The sequence below is a fragment of the Notothenia rossii genome (assembly GCF_949606895.1).
Source record: "Notothenia rossii genome assembly, chromosome: 6".
NCBI classification, from domain to species: Eukaryota; Metazoa; Chordata; class Actinopteri; order Perciformes; family Nototheniidae; genus Notothenia; species Notothenia rossii.
The window spans coordinates 60,361,871-60,381,204 of record NC_136909.1 but is presented as its reverse complement, the minus strand read 5'-3'; the positions used below and the strand labels follow the sequence as shown (position 1 = coordinate 60,381,204).

General features: G+C 40.7%; 1 protein-coding gene across 1 annotated transcript in view; it reads left to right on the top strand.

The window, feature by feature from the left end:
* Positions 1-19,334, top strand: part of dntt (deoxynucleotidyltransferase, terminal) — a gene marked incomplete at its 5' end in the record, with an annotated part of 200,917 nt that overhangs the window by 85,557 nt on the left and 96,026 nt on the right. Inside the window, 2 exons of the mRNA XM_079686891.1 lie at positions 151-283; positions 14,301-14,403. Coding sequence (XP_079543017.1) covers positions 151-283; positions 14,301-14,403 — 236 coding nt within the window. The remainder of the gene's footprint in view (positions 1-150; positions 284-14,300; positions 14,404-19,334) is intronic.

Genomic DNA, 19,334 nt, shown 5'->3' with positions numbered 1-19,334 from the left:
CTGCAGCAGCTAGTCGACTTCTTTCAGCCTCAGAACTGATCACACGTTACCTTACTTTTAATTCACCCTGACTCTCCACTTCTCCAGAGGAAAAGGCTATGATTGATGGCTGGCTTCCAGACTAATAACCATGTGGTGTGTTCCCTCCAGGTTTCCTGCATCATGGAGACATCTCCAGGGCTGTCAGTGCAGCCGAGGCCGGGTCCCTGAGGCGCGTTATTGACGGAGCTGTCCACTGCGTCACGCCGGCCGCCACAGTCGCTCTGACAGGTGGCTTTCACAGGTACATGACTTGTCTTTTCCGCTCAGTGTAGATAGGGAACAGCGCTTCCCATCATGCATATCTCTCTAGTTTCCCTCTGTTGTTAATCTCTTTATGACCAGGAAATGCTAAGATATTAGTCGATATTAAATAGTAAATCAAATGTGTTATAATAATAATAGATTAATTTGGTTAGCGCTTTTACAGGTGCTCAAAGTTGCTTTACATAGATAGTGAAAAGAAAATAACAACGAATAAATGTAGTTAAAGTCAAATTAAAATCAAGCAATAAAAAAGCAGTCACACATTAAAAGCCAGATTGAAGAGGTGAGTTTTTGTACGTTTTTTGAAGGTGGTGAGGTCAGTGCAGTCATATGTTATGATAACAACACAGCACCATATCTTCATTGTTGATAACAGTGGTATAGTTAGGGATATAAAATATCTTAATAGTATATTGACATACTTGTACTTTATTCAAGTATTCTTTTAATTGATGCTACTTTATATTTTTTCTCCACTACATTTTAGTGGCATATGGTATATTGTACTTTTTACTACAGTACATTTATTTATAGGGGCCCAATATGCTTTTTGGGGTTTTCCCTTTCCCGTGCGTTCTATAGGTTTGTGTGCATGTAAATGGTGTGCAAAGGCTAAAGTCCATTTGTTCCCATGTGTTTCTCTCACACTCCCCCCCCCCCCCCCCCCCCACCCCACTGAAACACCTCCATTGGACTAATTTGCTTACTTCTGTAACATAATGACATCACTACTTAACACTTGCGCTTCTATTGGCTAGCACTCCAACACATGGAATGTGATAGGCTAAGGGGTGGGACATCTCTAAGAGATTGACCAATCAAAACAGAGCCGGCCAGCTAACCAATCAGAGCAGACTGGGCTCTGGTTTCAGACAGTGGGTGAAAAGAGGTGCTGCAGCACAGGCAGTATGAGAAAAATAAAGAGCTTTTTGAACATTAAAGCATGGAGACATGTCACAAATATGAACTTGAATATGAGCAGAATAGGACACCTTTATCATTCCTAGTAACATAATTTATTTTTACATATAAAAACAAGCATATCAAATTAGCTCCAAATAACACACAGACAACTATAAAATGCGTTCATGTATTTTTATGATTAAAAACAAATAACATTATCTTTAATTATAGAATTGTATAATACTGCCATTCTGCATATCACTTTTACTTTTGATAATTTAAGTTCATGTAGCAGATAAATCCTTTGTATTTCTACTTAAGTAACATTTGGAAGTCAAGACTTTTTACTGTCAGGACTTTTTACTTGAATAGCTATCGATCAGAAATCTATCGATTAGATTTATGATTAGAAAATTATAAAAGGGTAGACATGTGGATATTATCCGGCTGAACCAAACGTGCATTTATCTAACAGGTTAGTTTCCCACAGACCTTATTTCGAGCTATTTCCAAAATTCTATGGAGGAATCCCGTTGCTTTTTTGTCGAGGAAACCCATGCACAGCTTACTTCCGGGTTTTAGGATGCGTCACTGCACCACTCTATTGAGTGCAACTATTTGTTCACAGCCAGAGCCTCCCTCCGCCACCAACTCTTGTTTTTATGTGCAGCGTTTGTGCCTGAGTAAGAGTGGAGCACTCTGCTCTGTGGTGTTGTAAAAATCCAGCCATAACCAGTGGCGTGTGCAGTAAATAATTCAAACACAGTCTGGCAGTGAGGACAGGCACTTGCCTCTCAACAGGGTGACAGAACTGCCTCGCTCAGCTGGTGGTCTTTAATAGCGCCGGGCTACAAAAAGTACATGTTGCCAGGCAGAGTGATTCTTCTTAAAGAAGTGTTCCTTTTATTTAGTTACATTTTTCTAGTTTTTCAAAGTTGGTACAAAGTCATCTTATAATAACTTCAAAAAAGTGAGACAAAGTAATTTTACTTTTAATTCAGGTAATAAAACGACAACTGTTGTAATTGCCAATTATCAGTACTAAAGTGCTGCAGTCCTAAAACCTGGAAACGATTCAGCATTTTTGCACTTCCATTTTTGGAATGCTTAGTGGTGTTGATGTAACAAACTTTCATGGGACCATGGTTTAGGTCTATTAAAGGCTAATTTTTAAGCTTTTAACTTCTGGTGATTGCTTTTATGCATTAATACAATCGTTAAAGTGGTGTTCATTTGTAAAGATTAACTGTTTGAACACAAAGGTGAGGTTGGACCATCATCGAGTCCATCCTCACCTCCTCCATTACCATCTGGTACGCCGAAGCAACAGCCAAGGATAAGGGTAGGCTGCAGCGTGTCATCCGCTCTGCAGAGAGGGTGATCGGCTGCAATCTGCCATCTCTCCACGACCTGCATGCCTCCAGAACCCTGAGGCGGTCAGGGAAGATAGTGGCCGACCCCTCCCACCCTGGACACAAACTGTTCACCCCCCTCCCCTCTGGCAGGAGACTGCGCTCCATCAGGACCAAAACCTCTCGCCACCTGAACAGTTTCTTCCCCTCCGCTACCGGCCTCTTAAACAAGAACCGGCCCCCCCACTGACACTTTACCTCAGCCAGAACGCGGACTCTTTTTGCATTATATTAATGCACACAATGTTTTAATACTGCTTACTGCACATATTTCTTATTTCATATTTTATATTCTATAATTCACTTCATTCTATTTTTATTTGTAAATTACTGCTTTATTTATCTTTTTAAGTCTTTTTATTTCATTATAGTGTACAATACTCTATGCCATTTTCATTTACATTGTAATATCACAGTACACATTCTATTGCTATCTAACTATATTGATTTCAGTGTCCTTAAAGATTTTTTGTTTTAGATTCAAATTCTAAATTCTGTTTCTAATGTTTGCCACAGAACATATTTTTTGCAAAAATTGAATGTTAAAATCCCCTTCTAATATAGTCTAGGAAACCAGCGCTACTGTGTGTTAACTTCCAGGGTTAGCCTAGAGAAATAGGTCATCACTTTGTAACAAAAGCTAACTTTTTAAGATATTTTAAAGCAGGGGTGGGGAACCTTTTTCCTCTCAAGGGCCATTTCAATTTTTTCAACATCCTCCGAGGGCCGTACAAATGATTGACCTCTGCTTAAAAGTACTACAATCACAGCCCATTCATTTTGCCTTTCTTTCATGCTGTGCAAAGAAAAAGCAACCTCTTAATCCACAAGATGTGTGCAAATGTATTTAGTTTCCTATCCATAAGATTTTTTTTTAAATGTTGAAGTTAAAAGCATCTATCTGGTGCACTTTGAGAGCAACATTAAGAGATCTATGGATACATCTCTCAACACCCATATCATATGAGACAGCTGTAAGCAGATTTTCTTTTTCTTTATGGATATTTTACAAATCACTCCCCTTTCAAACTGTATTCTTGTTTATTAATAACAACTTTTTTTTACTGTCATATAGTATTTTATACCCGTTTACTTTATTCTCTTATTTTTTTATAACTATAATGATCATATAAAGATGTGCCTTTACCTCACTGGTTGGAGAAAAAGCTTCTTATATTCGTTAGCATAGCTAATTAACCAGATGCTAATAATAACAAAGTTATTGACTGTATGATCAGTATGACAGAGGAACAGATCGCCACTGGGCTTACAACTAAGACACAGTCACGCAAAAACTGCGGCATGTCTACGGCTCCTTATGGGTACTGCTTGGAAGTGCTGGAGCGACGTTCTGGTGCTCTCCGTCAGAACTGCACCCCTGTTAGACGAGACATATACCACGTGATGACACGTTAGGCTCTTGTTGTGTACAAGGACCCTGACCTTGGCCAGGAAAAACAGACACTCGCTTTGTTTAATTTGTTTGCGGTCTAGATTTCTTAAATTTTTTTCTTTTTTGCTTGTGTTTATAAATTACCTCGAGGGCCGTACCAAATGGTCTTGCGGGCCGTATACGGCCCGGGGGCCGGAGGTTCCCCACCCCTGTTTTAAAGGTCCCATGTCAGGCTTTTCCGGTTATTACCCGTCCCCTTGTGTGTTATGAAGGTTTTTCTTCATGTAAACGGTCTGCAGAGTCACGAACCCTCAAAGTACACCCTGTAGCGAGTAAAACTCTAACACAGAAAATACCTTTCTCTGCTGCCCCAGAACGCCTCGTTGGAGATTTCTTTTTCCATTTTTTCCTTCCGGGTCCTATTGACGTAACAAAGTCCAAATGAACCAATCCGCGGAGCTGCGCACACACTCACTCGCTCAGCCTTATCTTTTCTCAGCCGCAGAGCTCCGTACACAAACACACACACTCGGAGCTCAGGCTGTGAGTGTGTGTGTGTGTGTGCTCAGGCTGAGCTCCGCAGTGTCTCGCTGTCCCGCAGACCCCACGCAGCAACCAGGAAACGACACCAGTAATCCAGCTCACACTGTCCGCTCCTCGAGCATCAAAGGGCGGAGCAGCGAGCCCCGCAACGCCCCGCCAAAACGGCATCCAGACCCCACGCAGCATTCTCATCTGTTTGTCATTACTGGTGTCATTTTCTGGTTGCTAACACCATTGTAACACATAATCACTGATGTTCCGCTGTAACGGTGGTGGACTCATCAGAACAGAGTGGGCGAGCTGACCAATCAGAGCACAGTGGGTTCATAGGGAGGGGGGGGCAGGAGCTCCAACAAGCTGTGTAGGACAGAGAGTGAATACACATACTATACAGAGATGCTGTATGAGAAACCAATGTGAGTTTGGAAAATTGCACAATATAAATCTATTCTAGTAGACCTCAACAATGGATTTATGATCAGTAGAAATGGCCATGACATGGGACCTTTAAGAGTAGCACAAGTGGAGATGATTCATATGTTAATTTTTAATTCCATAATAACTAATTTCATATGAAATAGTATTGTACTATCAGTATATACTGTGCACTAACCTTCAATACACACATTTAGAGCCATGTTAACAGGAAGTGATAAAATACTGTGTTGTCAAACATAGGACTTGTTCAAATTCACCATAAAAATATTATGTGTTTTTTGTACTTTTGATCCTGTCCTTTTCCTGCTTAGAATAGTTAACTTCATCATTTATTTATTACATATGTATAATAAACAACATTAATGTACTATTAACTCAGCAAAGTGACTCTATAGTGTGCATTTTACAGAAATGTTTGAATAAAAGTTACGCTTTAGCATTTTAGCCACCGCAAGCTAATGGTCATTCCAGACAGAGTGAGGCTATTGAATTGAGATAATTTTAAAATGTACATTTTCACTGTCAGACAAAGATTGTGCTATTTTTTTCAAAAGTTACATCGTCTCAGTTCACACCCGCACCGTAGTTTATATTCAATTTGTCTTGCCGGTTATCACTCCACAACTTTCCCGAGTAAAGATGGTATCAAACACCTTAAGGAAAAATAAAATCCAATATCTCTCATCTTCAAAGTGATAAATGACAGCCTGGATGATATCTGATTATGTAAATAACTGCTTCTCAAGGGGATAATGTGCTAAAAGAGATGAGGAACGTGATTAGAGCATCATGGGTAGTTAACATTAAGAATGAAGGGGAGGAACAGAGGAAGATTTATGGGCCAGGAGTCTGCGGCAGAGCTTAAAGGGGCCTGTGAGGGACCTTTTATGGCTTCAAGCACACATTTACTTCATCATATATATTCTGAGCAGGCTCGGGAAGTATTACATGCAACTTAATTGGGAGATATGGAGCCACAAATGATGACTTGCTGATTATCAGTAAGTAAGTAAGTAATTTACCGTTTATCTTACTGAAAAGCAGACTCATAGAGACGTGGTTTAAAGACAACGGGAGGGGATATAAGGCCTATTACATTCAAATACATCCCATGCTCTCTAAGATGCCACCACTAATAACCCACAAATTCTCTCCTGTGTGACATATTGGAGAATGTTCCCATCTAAAGTCCTGTCAAAGCTCGAATCAATTAGTTTCATCTTTCCAGTTGATAGCCCTTGTTAAATATATATATATATATATATATATATACCTCTTTAAATAGATATACTCGACTCCGCCAAATCTTTCATCTCTGGATAACATACACTAATAAATAATTCTGCTCCAGAAAGTTTTACGAAATAAGCCCAGTGCTCGAACAAACTGGAGTTGTCATGACTTCAGAGGGGAGCGGCACGGCGAGGATTTGTTGACGCAACTGACATTAGCCTTATTGTATGGACAGCTGTGGAAGGCGGTTGACAAGTCCTAAAGCGTTTTTGTAGGGGGGAGGATTAAAAATAGATTAGTCTTGAAAATACAGCATGCTGCACGGTGTCAGCGCAGTGTTTGTTTATTTCAGTGGGAAGTCTGCAATCCCCGCTGTGGATCTTATTTAACATCATTTAACGTCTGGAATAGGACTCAAAGTGACACTGATGAGGGGCCCGATGGTGTCTGCTCTCAAATCCTCAGTCCTGCTGCCTTGTTTGCCTTGAACAACAACCGAGATAAGTAATCCTTATCAGTTTAGTTCAGGGTGTCAAGATTTAAAAAATATATATAATCAGCTTGCAGGGGAAAGAGCAAAACGATCTGTCTCAACGTGTATAACTGCATTCAACTTTGAACTTTCTTCATTTTTTACGTTATATCTTTAAGATTATCACATTGTTATTCTGTATTAGGGAGACACTTAAGAAATAAACTGAGATACCAGGTGAAAAGATGTTTCTTCTTCCTGACTTTTGTCTGCTGTGAACTCTCTTTCCTGCAGATAAAATACATACTGTGACATTTCCAATTGCAGCAACACTTCCCACATCTGTATTATTCATACGTGTCGCATTGTCGTCCACACACATTTGTAAATAACTATGTATATTTTATAGGCTTTGTGCTGAAAGGATTAATAATTCATTATTTTCCCTCACGCAATAAAAAAGTAGACTTGCTAAGCTCAATTGCTCTCCTCTGCTCTTTGTAGTACTTCATTTAAAGTTACACTGGTGGTGTTTCTGTTCACAGCGTGCTAACAGCCCATCAAAGCTAATATTTTTAAGCCAGAACCTTCGCCGCCTTTTCTCCCTCTGAGCAGGAGTGGATGCCCTAATCCTAGATAAAAACAGTGTTCTGTAGGTGCATCATTAGAGGTAAAGAAGAAGAAAAACACATTCTTTGCTGGGGAGAATGTACCTGATGTGCAGTTGTCTACTTTTCTGCTGACTGTTGTTGAAGCACAGTAGGTATTTGCACAGACCCGACACATGCTGAAGCTGGCTGCAATCAGGAAGCAGCTGAAACATTCCCATGTTTCTCATGCTTTGCTAAAATCAGCTTGTTTTGACGCTCTGATTGGAGGTAAACTCAATTTATGCTGATAACATCTCCGTCTCTCTCCCACTTTGGCGTTTTTGCTATTCACGGCACATGCATTGCACTGGAGTGAGTTTTGCCAGCGCAGCAGAGGCTAGCCCTGAGACTCACTTAACAACTCCAGCGCACTGTACAAGCTGGAAGTGTTGTGGAATCTCAGCGCTGCCAATTAGGAGTGTCGAAAAGGTTTGGTGGAGAGTTGCTCATTCAGCAGATGGAAATGTGCCCTTCAGCCTCAGATAGCTGTGTCTACCAGTCAACTCATTAAAGGAGAAGTGTCAACTTTTCACATAAAGGCCTACCACATGAATGTGAACAGACGTAAAAATGTAGCACTCCCACGTCTTCTCTTATCCTAAAAAGAGAACAAATTACATGCATTCACTGTGCACATAATATGACTGGAGCAGCATATACTCAGGCAAGCACTCATACTGTTAATGCCACGAGGGTACATGCTCTCTGCCTCTAGTGCTAACCATTAACATTATCATGCGTTATGGAGCTCTAATGGCTGTTTTCTATTACTTCCTTCATCCTTGAATTAGCCACAGTGACCTTTGAAACTTTCCCACAAGCCATTCATGTCGTCCTTTAATGTCCCTCGCTCTCGCTGCCATCACACATTAGTCAGCGGCGATGAGGAGAGATCAAACACGCGCCCTCACTGCAGCTGATCCTACTTTGCAGCCATATCACCAACATTTGTTGTCGTTTCGTTGGTGAATTAGTCTGTATGACTTCTCCAAGTGTGTGTGTGTGTGTGTGTGTGTGTGTGTGTGTGTCAGTGGGTGTTGGGCCTACATGTAGAAAGAGAGCAGGATACAGCTTTAAAGGCGGGGCACAGTTAATTTCAATGGAAGTAAAAAATGGGCCTTGGTAAACTCTTGGTAAAGAAATTACCGGAAATACAGCTTTTAGGGCTTTATGGCCCTATAATTTGAATAAGGGCTATTCAAGTGTTTGTACTGCGTATTAAGCTTAAAAAACATGATGTAGCCTACTGAATTACAGACGTTTCTTTCCCAATGTAAATCAATGGGGAAATTAAAGTTTGCTTCAACATCCGGATACATTTGGTAATTGGTAATAATGAGTTGGAAATTATACCTTGACTTTTAGAACATATCTCCAAACGGCAAACTTCAAAACGGAGCCTAGAAGTGGGAAGCTTATGTAATTTGATAGGCAACCTCAAAACTCGTTGACGGTATTTGCATATTTATTGTTCTCAGTTACAACTGTCTAAAAGCTGAAATATGAAGTTGTTTCAGCCTGTTATCATAATCGCAGGAACCCTCTGTTCCTTTTTAGAATTCCATCTGGCTGCTTATTTGAGTCAACTGTTGATGTAATCCTGTTGACTGAAGGTGCAAGAGCAACTTTGATACAGCATAAAGCAATCACAATTACTGACAAGAGTAGGATGAACATTTAGCTAAAAGGATAAATACATTATTATCAGTGGAGTTGGAGTGGGCTTTAACAATAGCCAAGCAAGGGATCCTCTCTTATGACCTTCTAAATCAGGGGTTGCCAACACGTCGATCGCGAGCTACCAGTAGCTCGCGGAGGTTTTCCGAGTAGCTCACCAGAGGGCGCTAAAGTGCAGTTGACATGTTGAGACATATTTATTTATGTAGTATATTTTGAGAGTGAGAAAGATAGAGAAAAAGAGATGTAAGATGCAGTCATGACAACTGAGGAAGGTCCGTCAAAGAAGAAATCTAAAATATACTACTTTCATGACGAGTGGGAACATGAATTTTTATTTACGAGCATCAAAGACAAGTGTGTGTGTTTAATTTGTGGCTCGAGTGTTGCGGTGGGGAAGAAGGGAAATGTCGAGCGGCACTTCACAAAACTTCACGAAAACTTTTCAAAGGAGTATCCCGCCGGCAGTTGCCTTCGCGTTGAGAAGGTACAACAATTAAAAGCTACGCTACAAAGGCAGCAGTCATTGTTCACGAAGCCTGCCAAGAAAGCTAGCCTAGCTACAGAAGCATCGTTCCGAGTCGCTCAGTATTTGGCAAAGAACAAAAAAGCTTTCACTGATGGCGGTGTTCTTAAGGGAGCGATGTCTGTTATGGCAGAGACTTTGTTCAGAGACCACAAGAGCAAGTCGGAGATAATGTCTGCCATTGACGATGTGCAACTGGGAAACAACACTGTGGCGAGGAGAGTGTCGGCGCTGTCAGTGGATGCCATGGGACAGTTGGAGGGGGACATGGTCAGGTGCAAGTGGTTCTCCATACAGTGCGACGAGTCGGTGGATGCGAGCGACACAGCTCAGCTGTCTGTGTTCATCCGGATGGTGTTTGAGGATTTTACGGCGAAAGAGGAATTTCTGACACTGCTTCCACTCAAAACAACAACAAGAGGTGTGGACGTGTATAATTCTATTAAGAATTATTTCATAAATAAAGGCGTGCAAATGGAGAAGCTTGTATCCATAACAACTGATGGAGCCCCGGCTATGAGAGGTCGCCACAACGGTTTTATCGCAAATTGTAAGTCAGATCCATATTTCCCACGTTTCCTGAGTTACCATTGCATCATTCACCAAGAAGCACTTTGTGCCAAAGTTATGGACTTCAATCACGTCATGAAACCTGTGATACAAATAATAAACTCTATCCGAGCGAAGGCAAAGCAACACAGGAGCTTCAAAGTTTTTCTTGAGGAACTGTCAGCTGAATATGGAGATCTCCTTCTCCATGCTGAGGTGAGGTGGTTGAGTAGAGGGAAAATCCTACAGCGCTTCCTCTCCTTGCTGAATGAGGTAAAGCTCTTCATGGAAGAGAGGGGGGAGGACACCTCCATCTTATCTGATGCTGGTTGGGTACTTGACCTGGCCTTTTTGACTGATCTGACAGGAAAATTAAACCAGCTTAACCTCCAGCTACAAGGCAATGGCAAAACAGTATGTGACATGATTAGTGCTGTAAAGGCCTTTAAAGCAAATCTGTGTCTATATCTCCAGCAAGTAAAGGGAAATAAATTGCATCATTTCCCCTCTGTTCAAAAAGTACTGCAGGAGAATAAAGCTGCTGCTGGCTTTCTTGACTTATCAAAGTACTGTGACTGCTTAACTAAGCTTGGGCAGGAATTTGAGGACAGGTTTCTTGACTTTAAACAGCTTGAGCCCTGTGCAAGTTTCCTTGCTAACCCATTCAACATCGTGGATGTTACTGACATGTCTGAGCAACTGGCCAGCCTTTTCAGTCTCAGTGCTTCAGAGTTGGAGCTGGAGATAATCAATCTCCAGAATGACATTCAGCTGAAAGCACATCAGATGGACAAAGATTTCTGGAAGCTATTGGACCCAGAGAAATTCAAAAACATTCAAACTGCTGCACTGAAACTGTCCTGCTTATTTGGGTCAACATATCGCTGTGAATCAGCATTCTCTGATATGAACTTTATCAAATCCAAATTCAGGACAAGACTTACTGATGAACACCTCAATGACTCAATCAGAGTGAATTTTTCAGGATACACACCCCAGTACAGTGCTCTGGTGGATGCTATGCAGTGCCAGGTGACACATTAGCTGAGTCAGGAGAAAGACAACAATGCAGTGACAGACTGAATGTTTGAAGACATATGTTTGCTTGATGCAAGTTGAGAAAAGCACAAGCCATATTCCCCTTTTACATGTGAAACAAATTTGTGAAATGCTTGAAATAATTTAAATTATAGAGCTAGAAATGTTATTATTACAATTAGGAACTTTGCACTCTTATCTGTAAAACTGTTTACTGTAGTTATTGATTTTAAAGCAGAACTCAGTATTGCATGGTGATTATTTGTCTTTTTTTCTCTTCATGAGAAAGTCAAGTTTATTCATGTTAATGTTAATGTTTCTGCTCTTGAGTCACGAATGTGATATGTGCACTGAAATCTATATAAAATAACATGAGTAGCTCTTGGCCACTTTCTTTTTTCAAAAGTAGCTCCCGGTTAGAAAAAGGTTGGAGACCCCTGTTCTAAATATATAAATATAAATATGCTTCAAAGGGCAGATAAGTTCCCATGTGCAGGAAAATAAAAAAATCCTGTCAGTTTATGTTAGAAGTAAAGGTTGATGCATGGTTTTGCAACTAAACATAGGAAAATTAAGCATATCTGCATTATGGACTTCCTTAAGCAGTAACAGAATGCTTTAAATGGCGTTGAATAATTTGGAAACTATAACGCTACTTGCATATTATGATTATATTATTAGGTTACTTGTACATTTATAAGGTAATATTTATTTAACCTTTCAATGCCTACCTTCTAATCTAATCTGACAATTGTTCACTTTCTACAGGAGTAAATAGTCAGTCTCAATAGCTAGATAACAGCCTTGCTAATTGTTGCTTGTTACTGATATTTCAAAGAGCTTCAAAGTTAATGCAAGATGCATTAAATGGTATCTCTCAATTCCTCATTTATAATTCAAGCTGCCAACGGTTGTACAGCATTAGTAAGTCTAAAACAGCTTGCTTATTGTTGCTAGATGCTTATATGACAATGAGTTACAACCAGTGGCGGCTGGTGGAAAATATTTTTGGTGGGGCTATGGAAATGGTGACAAAAACGTGTGTGTGTGTGTGTGTGTGTGTGTGTGTGTGTGTGTGTGTGTGTGTGTGTGTGTGTGTGTGTGTGTGTGTGTGTGTGTGTGTGTGTGTGTGTCAGTCATACTTGCCAACCCTCCCGATTTTCGCGGGAAACTCCCGCATTTCTCCCAATTTCTGACAAAATCAGATTTACTCACGACTGTTTCCACTCGGACTTTAACAGCTACACCATTGTTTGGTTTCCATGGTAGCGCGTCTCTTTAGCAGCGCGCGCAACTCAAAGTCTGAGAGGGTGAGGAAGATGAAAACTGAACAAGAATCGACAACTCGACCCTCTGATCACTTCTTTCCTGTAAAATACAGGTCCAGCCCACACATATGCTCCATGGTGCCACAGGCATTGCCCTTACAACTACAATAAGCATGTAAATGTTAACCTACAGCTCCGGCGATCCACTAGCACCAGAGTCTACCTGACGCAGCCATCCCCTACTGTACCGCCACCTTGGATACGAGTCTAAACAACTCACAGACACACAGGCCAGGGCGCTGAAAGGGCGCCCTTTGAGCATCAAATCTGACGACGCTGATTGGCTAAAATTATGTTTCGGCGGCATAGTTTACAGATAGCAACAGTCAGCTTGTTGGCTGCAGCTGCTCTGGCTGAGGGCTCCTTTCTACCGCCCGGACGAGAGAGGGTAATGATACACGCTGCGGCCAGGCAGGAAACATGTGACTCATCAGTAACTTTAGACATCGTAAAACAATTTTAAACGACATTTTATTGTAGATTATACATTTTACTGATACCAACTATATAATATTTACCTTGTTCTTTAAAAATAAAAATAAAAAAAATATATTTTTTGGAAATATATTTTTTAATTTATTTTTAATTTTTAATGACAATCAAACATGTGGGAAGAGGGGGGCGGCGCCCCTAGGGCCCCTATGGGCCGGCCGCCACTGGTTACAACGTTCATTTAAGAGGCATGAAGTCTCTTAATTCCTCCCTTTTTATTTCTAAGCTGCCAACTGTTGACTTTACACAGGAGTAATCATTCTCAATCACTTGCTAACTGCTGCTAGTCGCTAATATGACCATTACTGCAAAAGTTAATTCAAGAGGGTTCTAATGGCATCTCTCAATTAATACCTTTTTATTTCTAAGCTGCCAACTGTTGACTTTAAACCGGAGTAGTCTGTCTCAAAAGCTATATCTACCATCTAAATGGTTGCTAGTTGCTAATATGACAATGCGTTCCAAAGCTAATTCAGACATTGACTCCTCTCTCGTAACTGTCCACAAACCATGTTTCTTTAGTGAATCAGTTATACTCAAATCTTCAAAACACCACAATATGATTGTTAAGGGAAACTCACACAGAGCTTAACATACAGATTGGACATTCACAATAGCAATTTTACAACCAAATTACAACATCTCCAGTTTACATTATACTCTATTTTCATACCCTGACTGGTTTTTAGTGAGGGTAAAACATGATTTCATAGGAGTAGAAAAATGCAACAACAGATCTTAATACCATTCACTTACTTTAACTGTGTGTGAAAGAGCTACTGAAAGGATTATTTAGACATCAATCATCCCAAGCTGTATCTTCAGAAATAGAGACACTGACCTCATAACAGTAAAGACTGTTGTTTCTGATTCAGTGCACTGAAAACTGACAGGCGCTTTGATAAGCCTTTTGTGTACACATGATGATGCAAATACAGCGGGTTCTCTGCTGAGTTTTTCAGTGTTCATGTTCCTACCTGATAATCATTAAATAATCACTTCCACTACAGTGAAGTTGTGCTGACAGAAGAAAATGCAAGCACATTCAGGGTCCATATACTGTATGTGCTTTATGACACTGATCCAAGCTGAAAATGATGATTCTCATAAAAGTTAAAGCTCTGACATCTTAAGAGGCAACAAAAAGGAGCTTTCACACCTAACAACTTATAACAAATTACTTGTTAGAATAATGAAAAAAGTCAAGGCCATAATGTGCTTTTAATAGCTCCGTCTGTCACCCTCCGTCTTCATCAGTTAAGGGCTGTGACTGAAAGATAATTATTTTCATTATTTCCCAGCACAGTGAATGATTTACAGTGTTATGTCATTATATCCAGGGGAAAGGAGTTCGGTCATGACGTAGATTTTATCGTGACCACACCTGAGCTGGGGGAGGAGGAGAGTCTGCTACCCAACGTTATTGATGAGCTAAAAAAGCAAGTAAGTATGTTGCCTTCTTTTTGATGCAACTAAGGGAAGTAATGAAGATGTTGAACCTTGTTGATCACCATTTTTTAATAAACGTGCATTCCGTTATATTGATATAACTATAGCACAGTGGTGAACCGTCAGGGCCTTCAAGGTATTCAGAGAATACCCTGGAACACTCAGATAAAACAAACAAAAAATCGATTTAATTATATAAATAAAATGTATATTAAATGAGAATCGTATCTGTGTTGTTGATCTGTAATATTACAGTGCTACGTTAATTTGTTTGTCCTTCTCGGACCATGCACTACGCATTTCAGTGGTTTTGTGTTAGAAAAGAAAGCAACAATTCAGATCTTTTTCTGGGTCTCTGGGTAGAATATCCTTCAGCCAAGGTATTCTATATTCTTGATCGAATGCCCTGGCCGTTGCACTGAATGAGAGCGTACATTTGGACTGACAGTTTGATCAACCAATCATATATTGATTTGTAGCCAATGGGCGTATTCTTTCAGAGTTTCCCTCGCTTCCAGGGTACTCTAGAACAGGGGTTCCCAACCTTTATTGTGCCAAGGACCGGCAGATACATTAAAAGAAAATGTGCGGACCAGTTGTCAATTTTAACTGATTTGAATATTTACTCACCAGCAGGTGGCAACAGAGGCTAATTGTATTTAACAGCCTGAAGAAATACCAATATGCATCCAAAAAATATTAACATCGTTTAAAACCAGGATACAATTAAAACAAAAAATTAGGACCGCTTCACAAATATTAATATAATATATAATATAGCCTAATATAGGTGACAACAGTGGCTAATTGTATGTAACAGCCTGAACAAATAATAGAACAATATGCATCCAAAACATATTAACAAAGTTTAAAACCAGGATACAATTAAAACAAATTAGGACCACTATAGTGTACACATATGGATACAACTGAAATGTCAGTGAGACCCCTGGGCTTGTTTGCCAGCCATAATAACATAGGAGTTGGCCAGATGTGTGTACATTACTGTTCATGGTCATTTGAAAACAAATGCCGTTGTTGGACACACACACACACAGCGGAGCTGAGCAGAGCACATACACACACACACACACACATCATGCACCTTTGTGACCGGACATTTCGTAGCAGCCTGCAGTGGGGAACACAGTGAAGGCGGTGTGTACGCGCTGGTGCTGCACTTCTCAGAGGCTCCCTCCTGATGCTGCAGCCATTTCATGAAGTGAAGGAGGTTTTACAAATAAAAAAATAGCTCTACACCCCTCGCCTTAATGTCCTTAAAATGAAGTCCGAGTTCGAAATATATCTCAAACTCAAATAATGTATGCACTGCCATTTCCCCACATAAACATAACAGTCTGCGATGAAACGGTTTTCTCCTGCATGCTCCTCTTCCTATTGGCGCACCGGTAACTTTCTCTGCGCACGAGAGGCTGAGATCTTATGCTAGCCAATTTTGATTTATTTTTTATGTTTTGGATGAAATAATATGACTGGCATAGATGCGAAAATTAAAAAATATATATTTTTATATATTTATAATTCTGCAAATATTACGATAAAGAAGAAGAACCTGTTGAGTCAGTGAAATACCGAGCCTTCTAGAGCAGGGGTTCCCAACCCCCGGTCTGCGGACCGGTACCGGGCCGCGGGGGTGTTACTGCCGGGCCGCGAAATAGCTGTGAGTTTATCGTAATATTTGCAGAATTATAAATATATACACATTTTTTTTTGTAATTTTTGTAATTCTGTAATTGTTTACATTACATCTGTTGTTGTGTCCAATTCTCATGAAATATTTAGACGATAATAAACCCCTAATTAATCCACAAATCAATCTCCCATTCATTTCCACTGTAGCATTTAAAGTACTTCCTGCCATAAAGACCTATCTCTGCAGTGCATTAGTTATTTTTGCACAAAAAAAAACTTTGAATGGAGTTGGCAACTTTCCATCATCCAGAACCGACCTTGGTCACCTACAATAGTCTTTTTATAAAACCTAGAGAGAAAGCTTGACCGAGGTTCTGCCGATTTGGTTGCCTTCAGAGAAAAGCGAGCGAATCAGGTGAAAGAGAAATGGTATCATTTAGCAGGCCACTTGAACAACTTTTAGCTGGTCTTTCAGGGACTCTTGGCAGCTTTGGGAGCTCTTCAATGGAAAAAGGAGAAAAGAAAAGGAGGGGAGGAATGTTAAAAAGAGACAGACAGCTGGCACCTTAATGCAGAGAGAATGGAAGCCTCAAGTGAGAATTATTCTTAAAAAGCGAGCAAGGGATAAAACACAATGACAGACAGTGTTAATGGCATGCTATGTTTACTGACACATAATGGGTTGATTGTTAGCTGTACTCAAACGATGACAACTATTTGCTGCTAATACCACAGTAATATGACACATATCAATGTTCTTCAGAAGCGTCTGATTAAAAGTCATTGCATACAGCACATTTACCTAATTACATTAAACTGAGGTCTTAATAACAACAGCGTTCATTTTTATACCCACTGTTTCTACCTCTTCCAGCTCTCTGGCTTTACAACATTACAAGATCATTTAAATAACACCAACTTTTGCATTTACACAAACGGAAAAATCTGTTAGTTAAAGGTTTACATCGATTCAGCCCCTCAGAGGTGGACAATTACGAGTCAATTAAATGTCTGCAGGTTCAATACAAACTTTAGGGCCGCACCATAGCGGTATTCACACATCCCTAACCCTCAGCAGTAACTCAACTTGAAACCAAAGCCAGCGTAAGCGAACCCACGCAGAACCGAAAAATATTGAACTAAACCCGACCAACCCCAGGAGACAGAATCTTTAGGACACCGGTTTCACATGCAATGTTAAAGGTCCCCTATTATGCTGTTTTTCATCAATAAATCACAGGTCTCAGATATATACAGAGCCTGTCTCTGATTGGCTGAAACACCAAACAGATCATTGCATTATCCCATAATCCCCTCTGTTTAAGCCCTGTTTCAAAAGTGCTGATTCTCTGTCTGTTACTTTAGATGAAAAATAAGGAGCCCCTCCTCACGCCCCTCTGAGAGATATTTGGTTAAAAATAACACAATGGTGCTCTAGGAGGAGATTCAGGTGATAAGGGCGGGGGCGATTGGCTAATGCCAAAAAAATCGTTACAGGTGATAGGTGTTTATATAAATGGATCAGGACAAAAAGAGAGAGAATATTTTTTCCTGAAACGTTCAGAATCTCTTTTCACAGAGGGGACACACGTTGATATAGAAGAGACATGAAGAAGTGAATATTATATAATTGGTGACCTTTAAGATAAGATTTACTTACAAACTTCAAAACATAACTTTGTATCCAACCTGAGGAAAAGTTAGAAGCCTTTTTCCCCGTGCCTGGCCATGAAGGATTTCTGTTATGTGTCCTAGCGTTTGTGTGGAACCGTGAAGACACCTTCCTTATCACTTAAAGATTGTGGTGGCAAGTGATCTACAATTGCTTTAGTATAGCAAAACGGATTACTGGCAAAGGTCAAGGCTAAAACAAGCCTCTCCTAGGCTCTTAAGGTCCATATTTTAGCTGTCCTTGTTGCCTTAAAACTGACATTTGGACTCATTTTGAACAGTAATATTTGCAGGTCCCATTTTGAGTGGAATCATTTGCATTTTAATTCCGTACTCCATATACTTTGCTTAAAGAGCCTGTGACACGAGTTTCCCCCATCATCCAAACCCATCAATTTGAGTAAATATTGTCCCCTTGAAAACCGTTACTGAACTGATTTTGGATATTTGTACTTTGATAACCATTAATCTGCCCTTCAATGTTGACAACAGCTGCACCGTTCAGGATCCCAGCATCTGCATGTAAACGCACGATGGGGCACACAGCAGCAAGCTCAGACAGCGATGACAGTTTAATTTTGAACGTGTCTGAGAGCTCATATGAGGCTGAAGGATCGGTTTATTTTGTATCTGTTAGAAGTTTAGGAATTAGGTGCGTCAATATGGGCGATCATACGGTCATGTAGCCAGTGGTGGACTGGGACTAAAAATCAGCCCGGGACTCTCGACCGGCCCACTTCGGTACCACTAGTAAATTGTCAACGGGGGGAGTGGGGGATGTGCTAGTGACTTATCCGACCGGCCCACTTCGGTACCGGCCCATCGGGATTCGTCCCGATGGCCAGTCCGCCACTGCACTCAGCCCAGCCCACGTAAACTGTCAACGGGGGGAGCCTCGCTGCGGGGAAACGGTGGACCTAGTGTCCCGATCGGAGTGGGAATAATAATAATAATAATAATCCGTGCATTTTATCCATTAATTTCCCCAACATTGTGGTAAAAAAAAACACACGTTTAATCCATGTTGGTGTACTACTACAACCAGTGGTGTAGTGGGGATGTTTTTACTGGGTGGATGGGGTAGTGGGTGGACGGGAGACACTATGGACGTGCTCGTGAACTGTCAACGGGGGGGGGGCTTGGGGACTTCTGTGTCGCCTGTCAGCGCAACTTACATGATGCCGTTTAGACAATATAATAATAAAGGGCGGTGCCGGCTGTCAGCGAACCGATCCGGCCTTTCTGCGCGACTACCACTCAAATGCGGGACATAGTCTCAATGTGTGGGACGCGGGACAAATAATAAAAATGCTGTGTGTGCAGTCCCGCACAGTGCGGGACACCTGGTCACCCTACACACACAGTTCTGCCCCACACACACGCTTCAAATCAAGTTGCATAAATGCTTGAGCTACGTTTTTATTATAATTAGGCTACTGTGAAATCTGCCTATTATGTTTTCGTCATTATTACAACAAACACACACTTGCAACTGATAACACTGGCAATGATTTTAGATGTTTTAGACTATTAAAAAAAGAAATCATGTTTCAAATAAGTGGGGGTACGGCGTACCCCCGCGTCCAACGCCCACTACACCA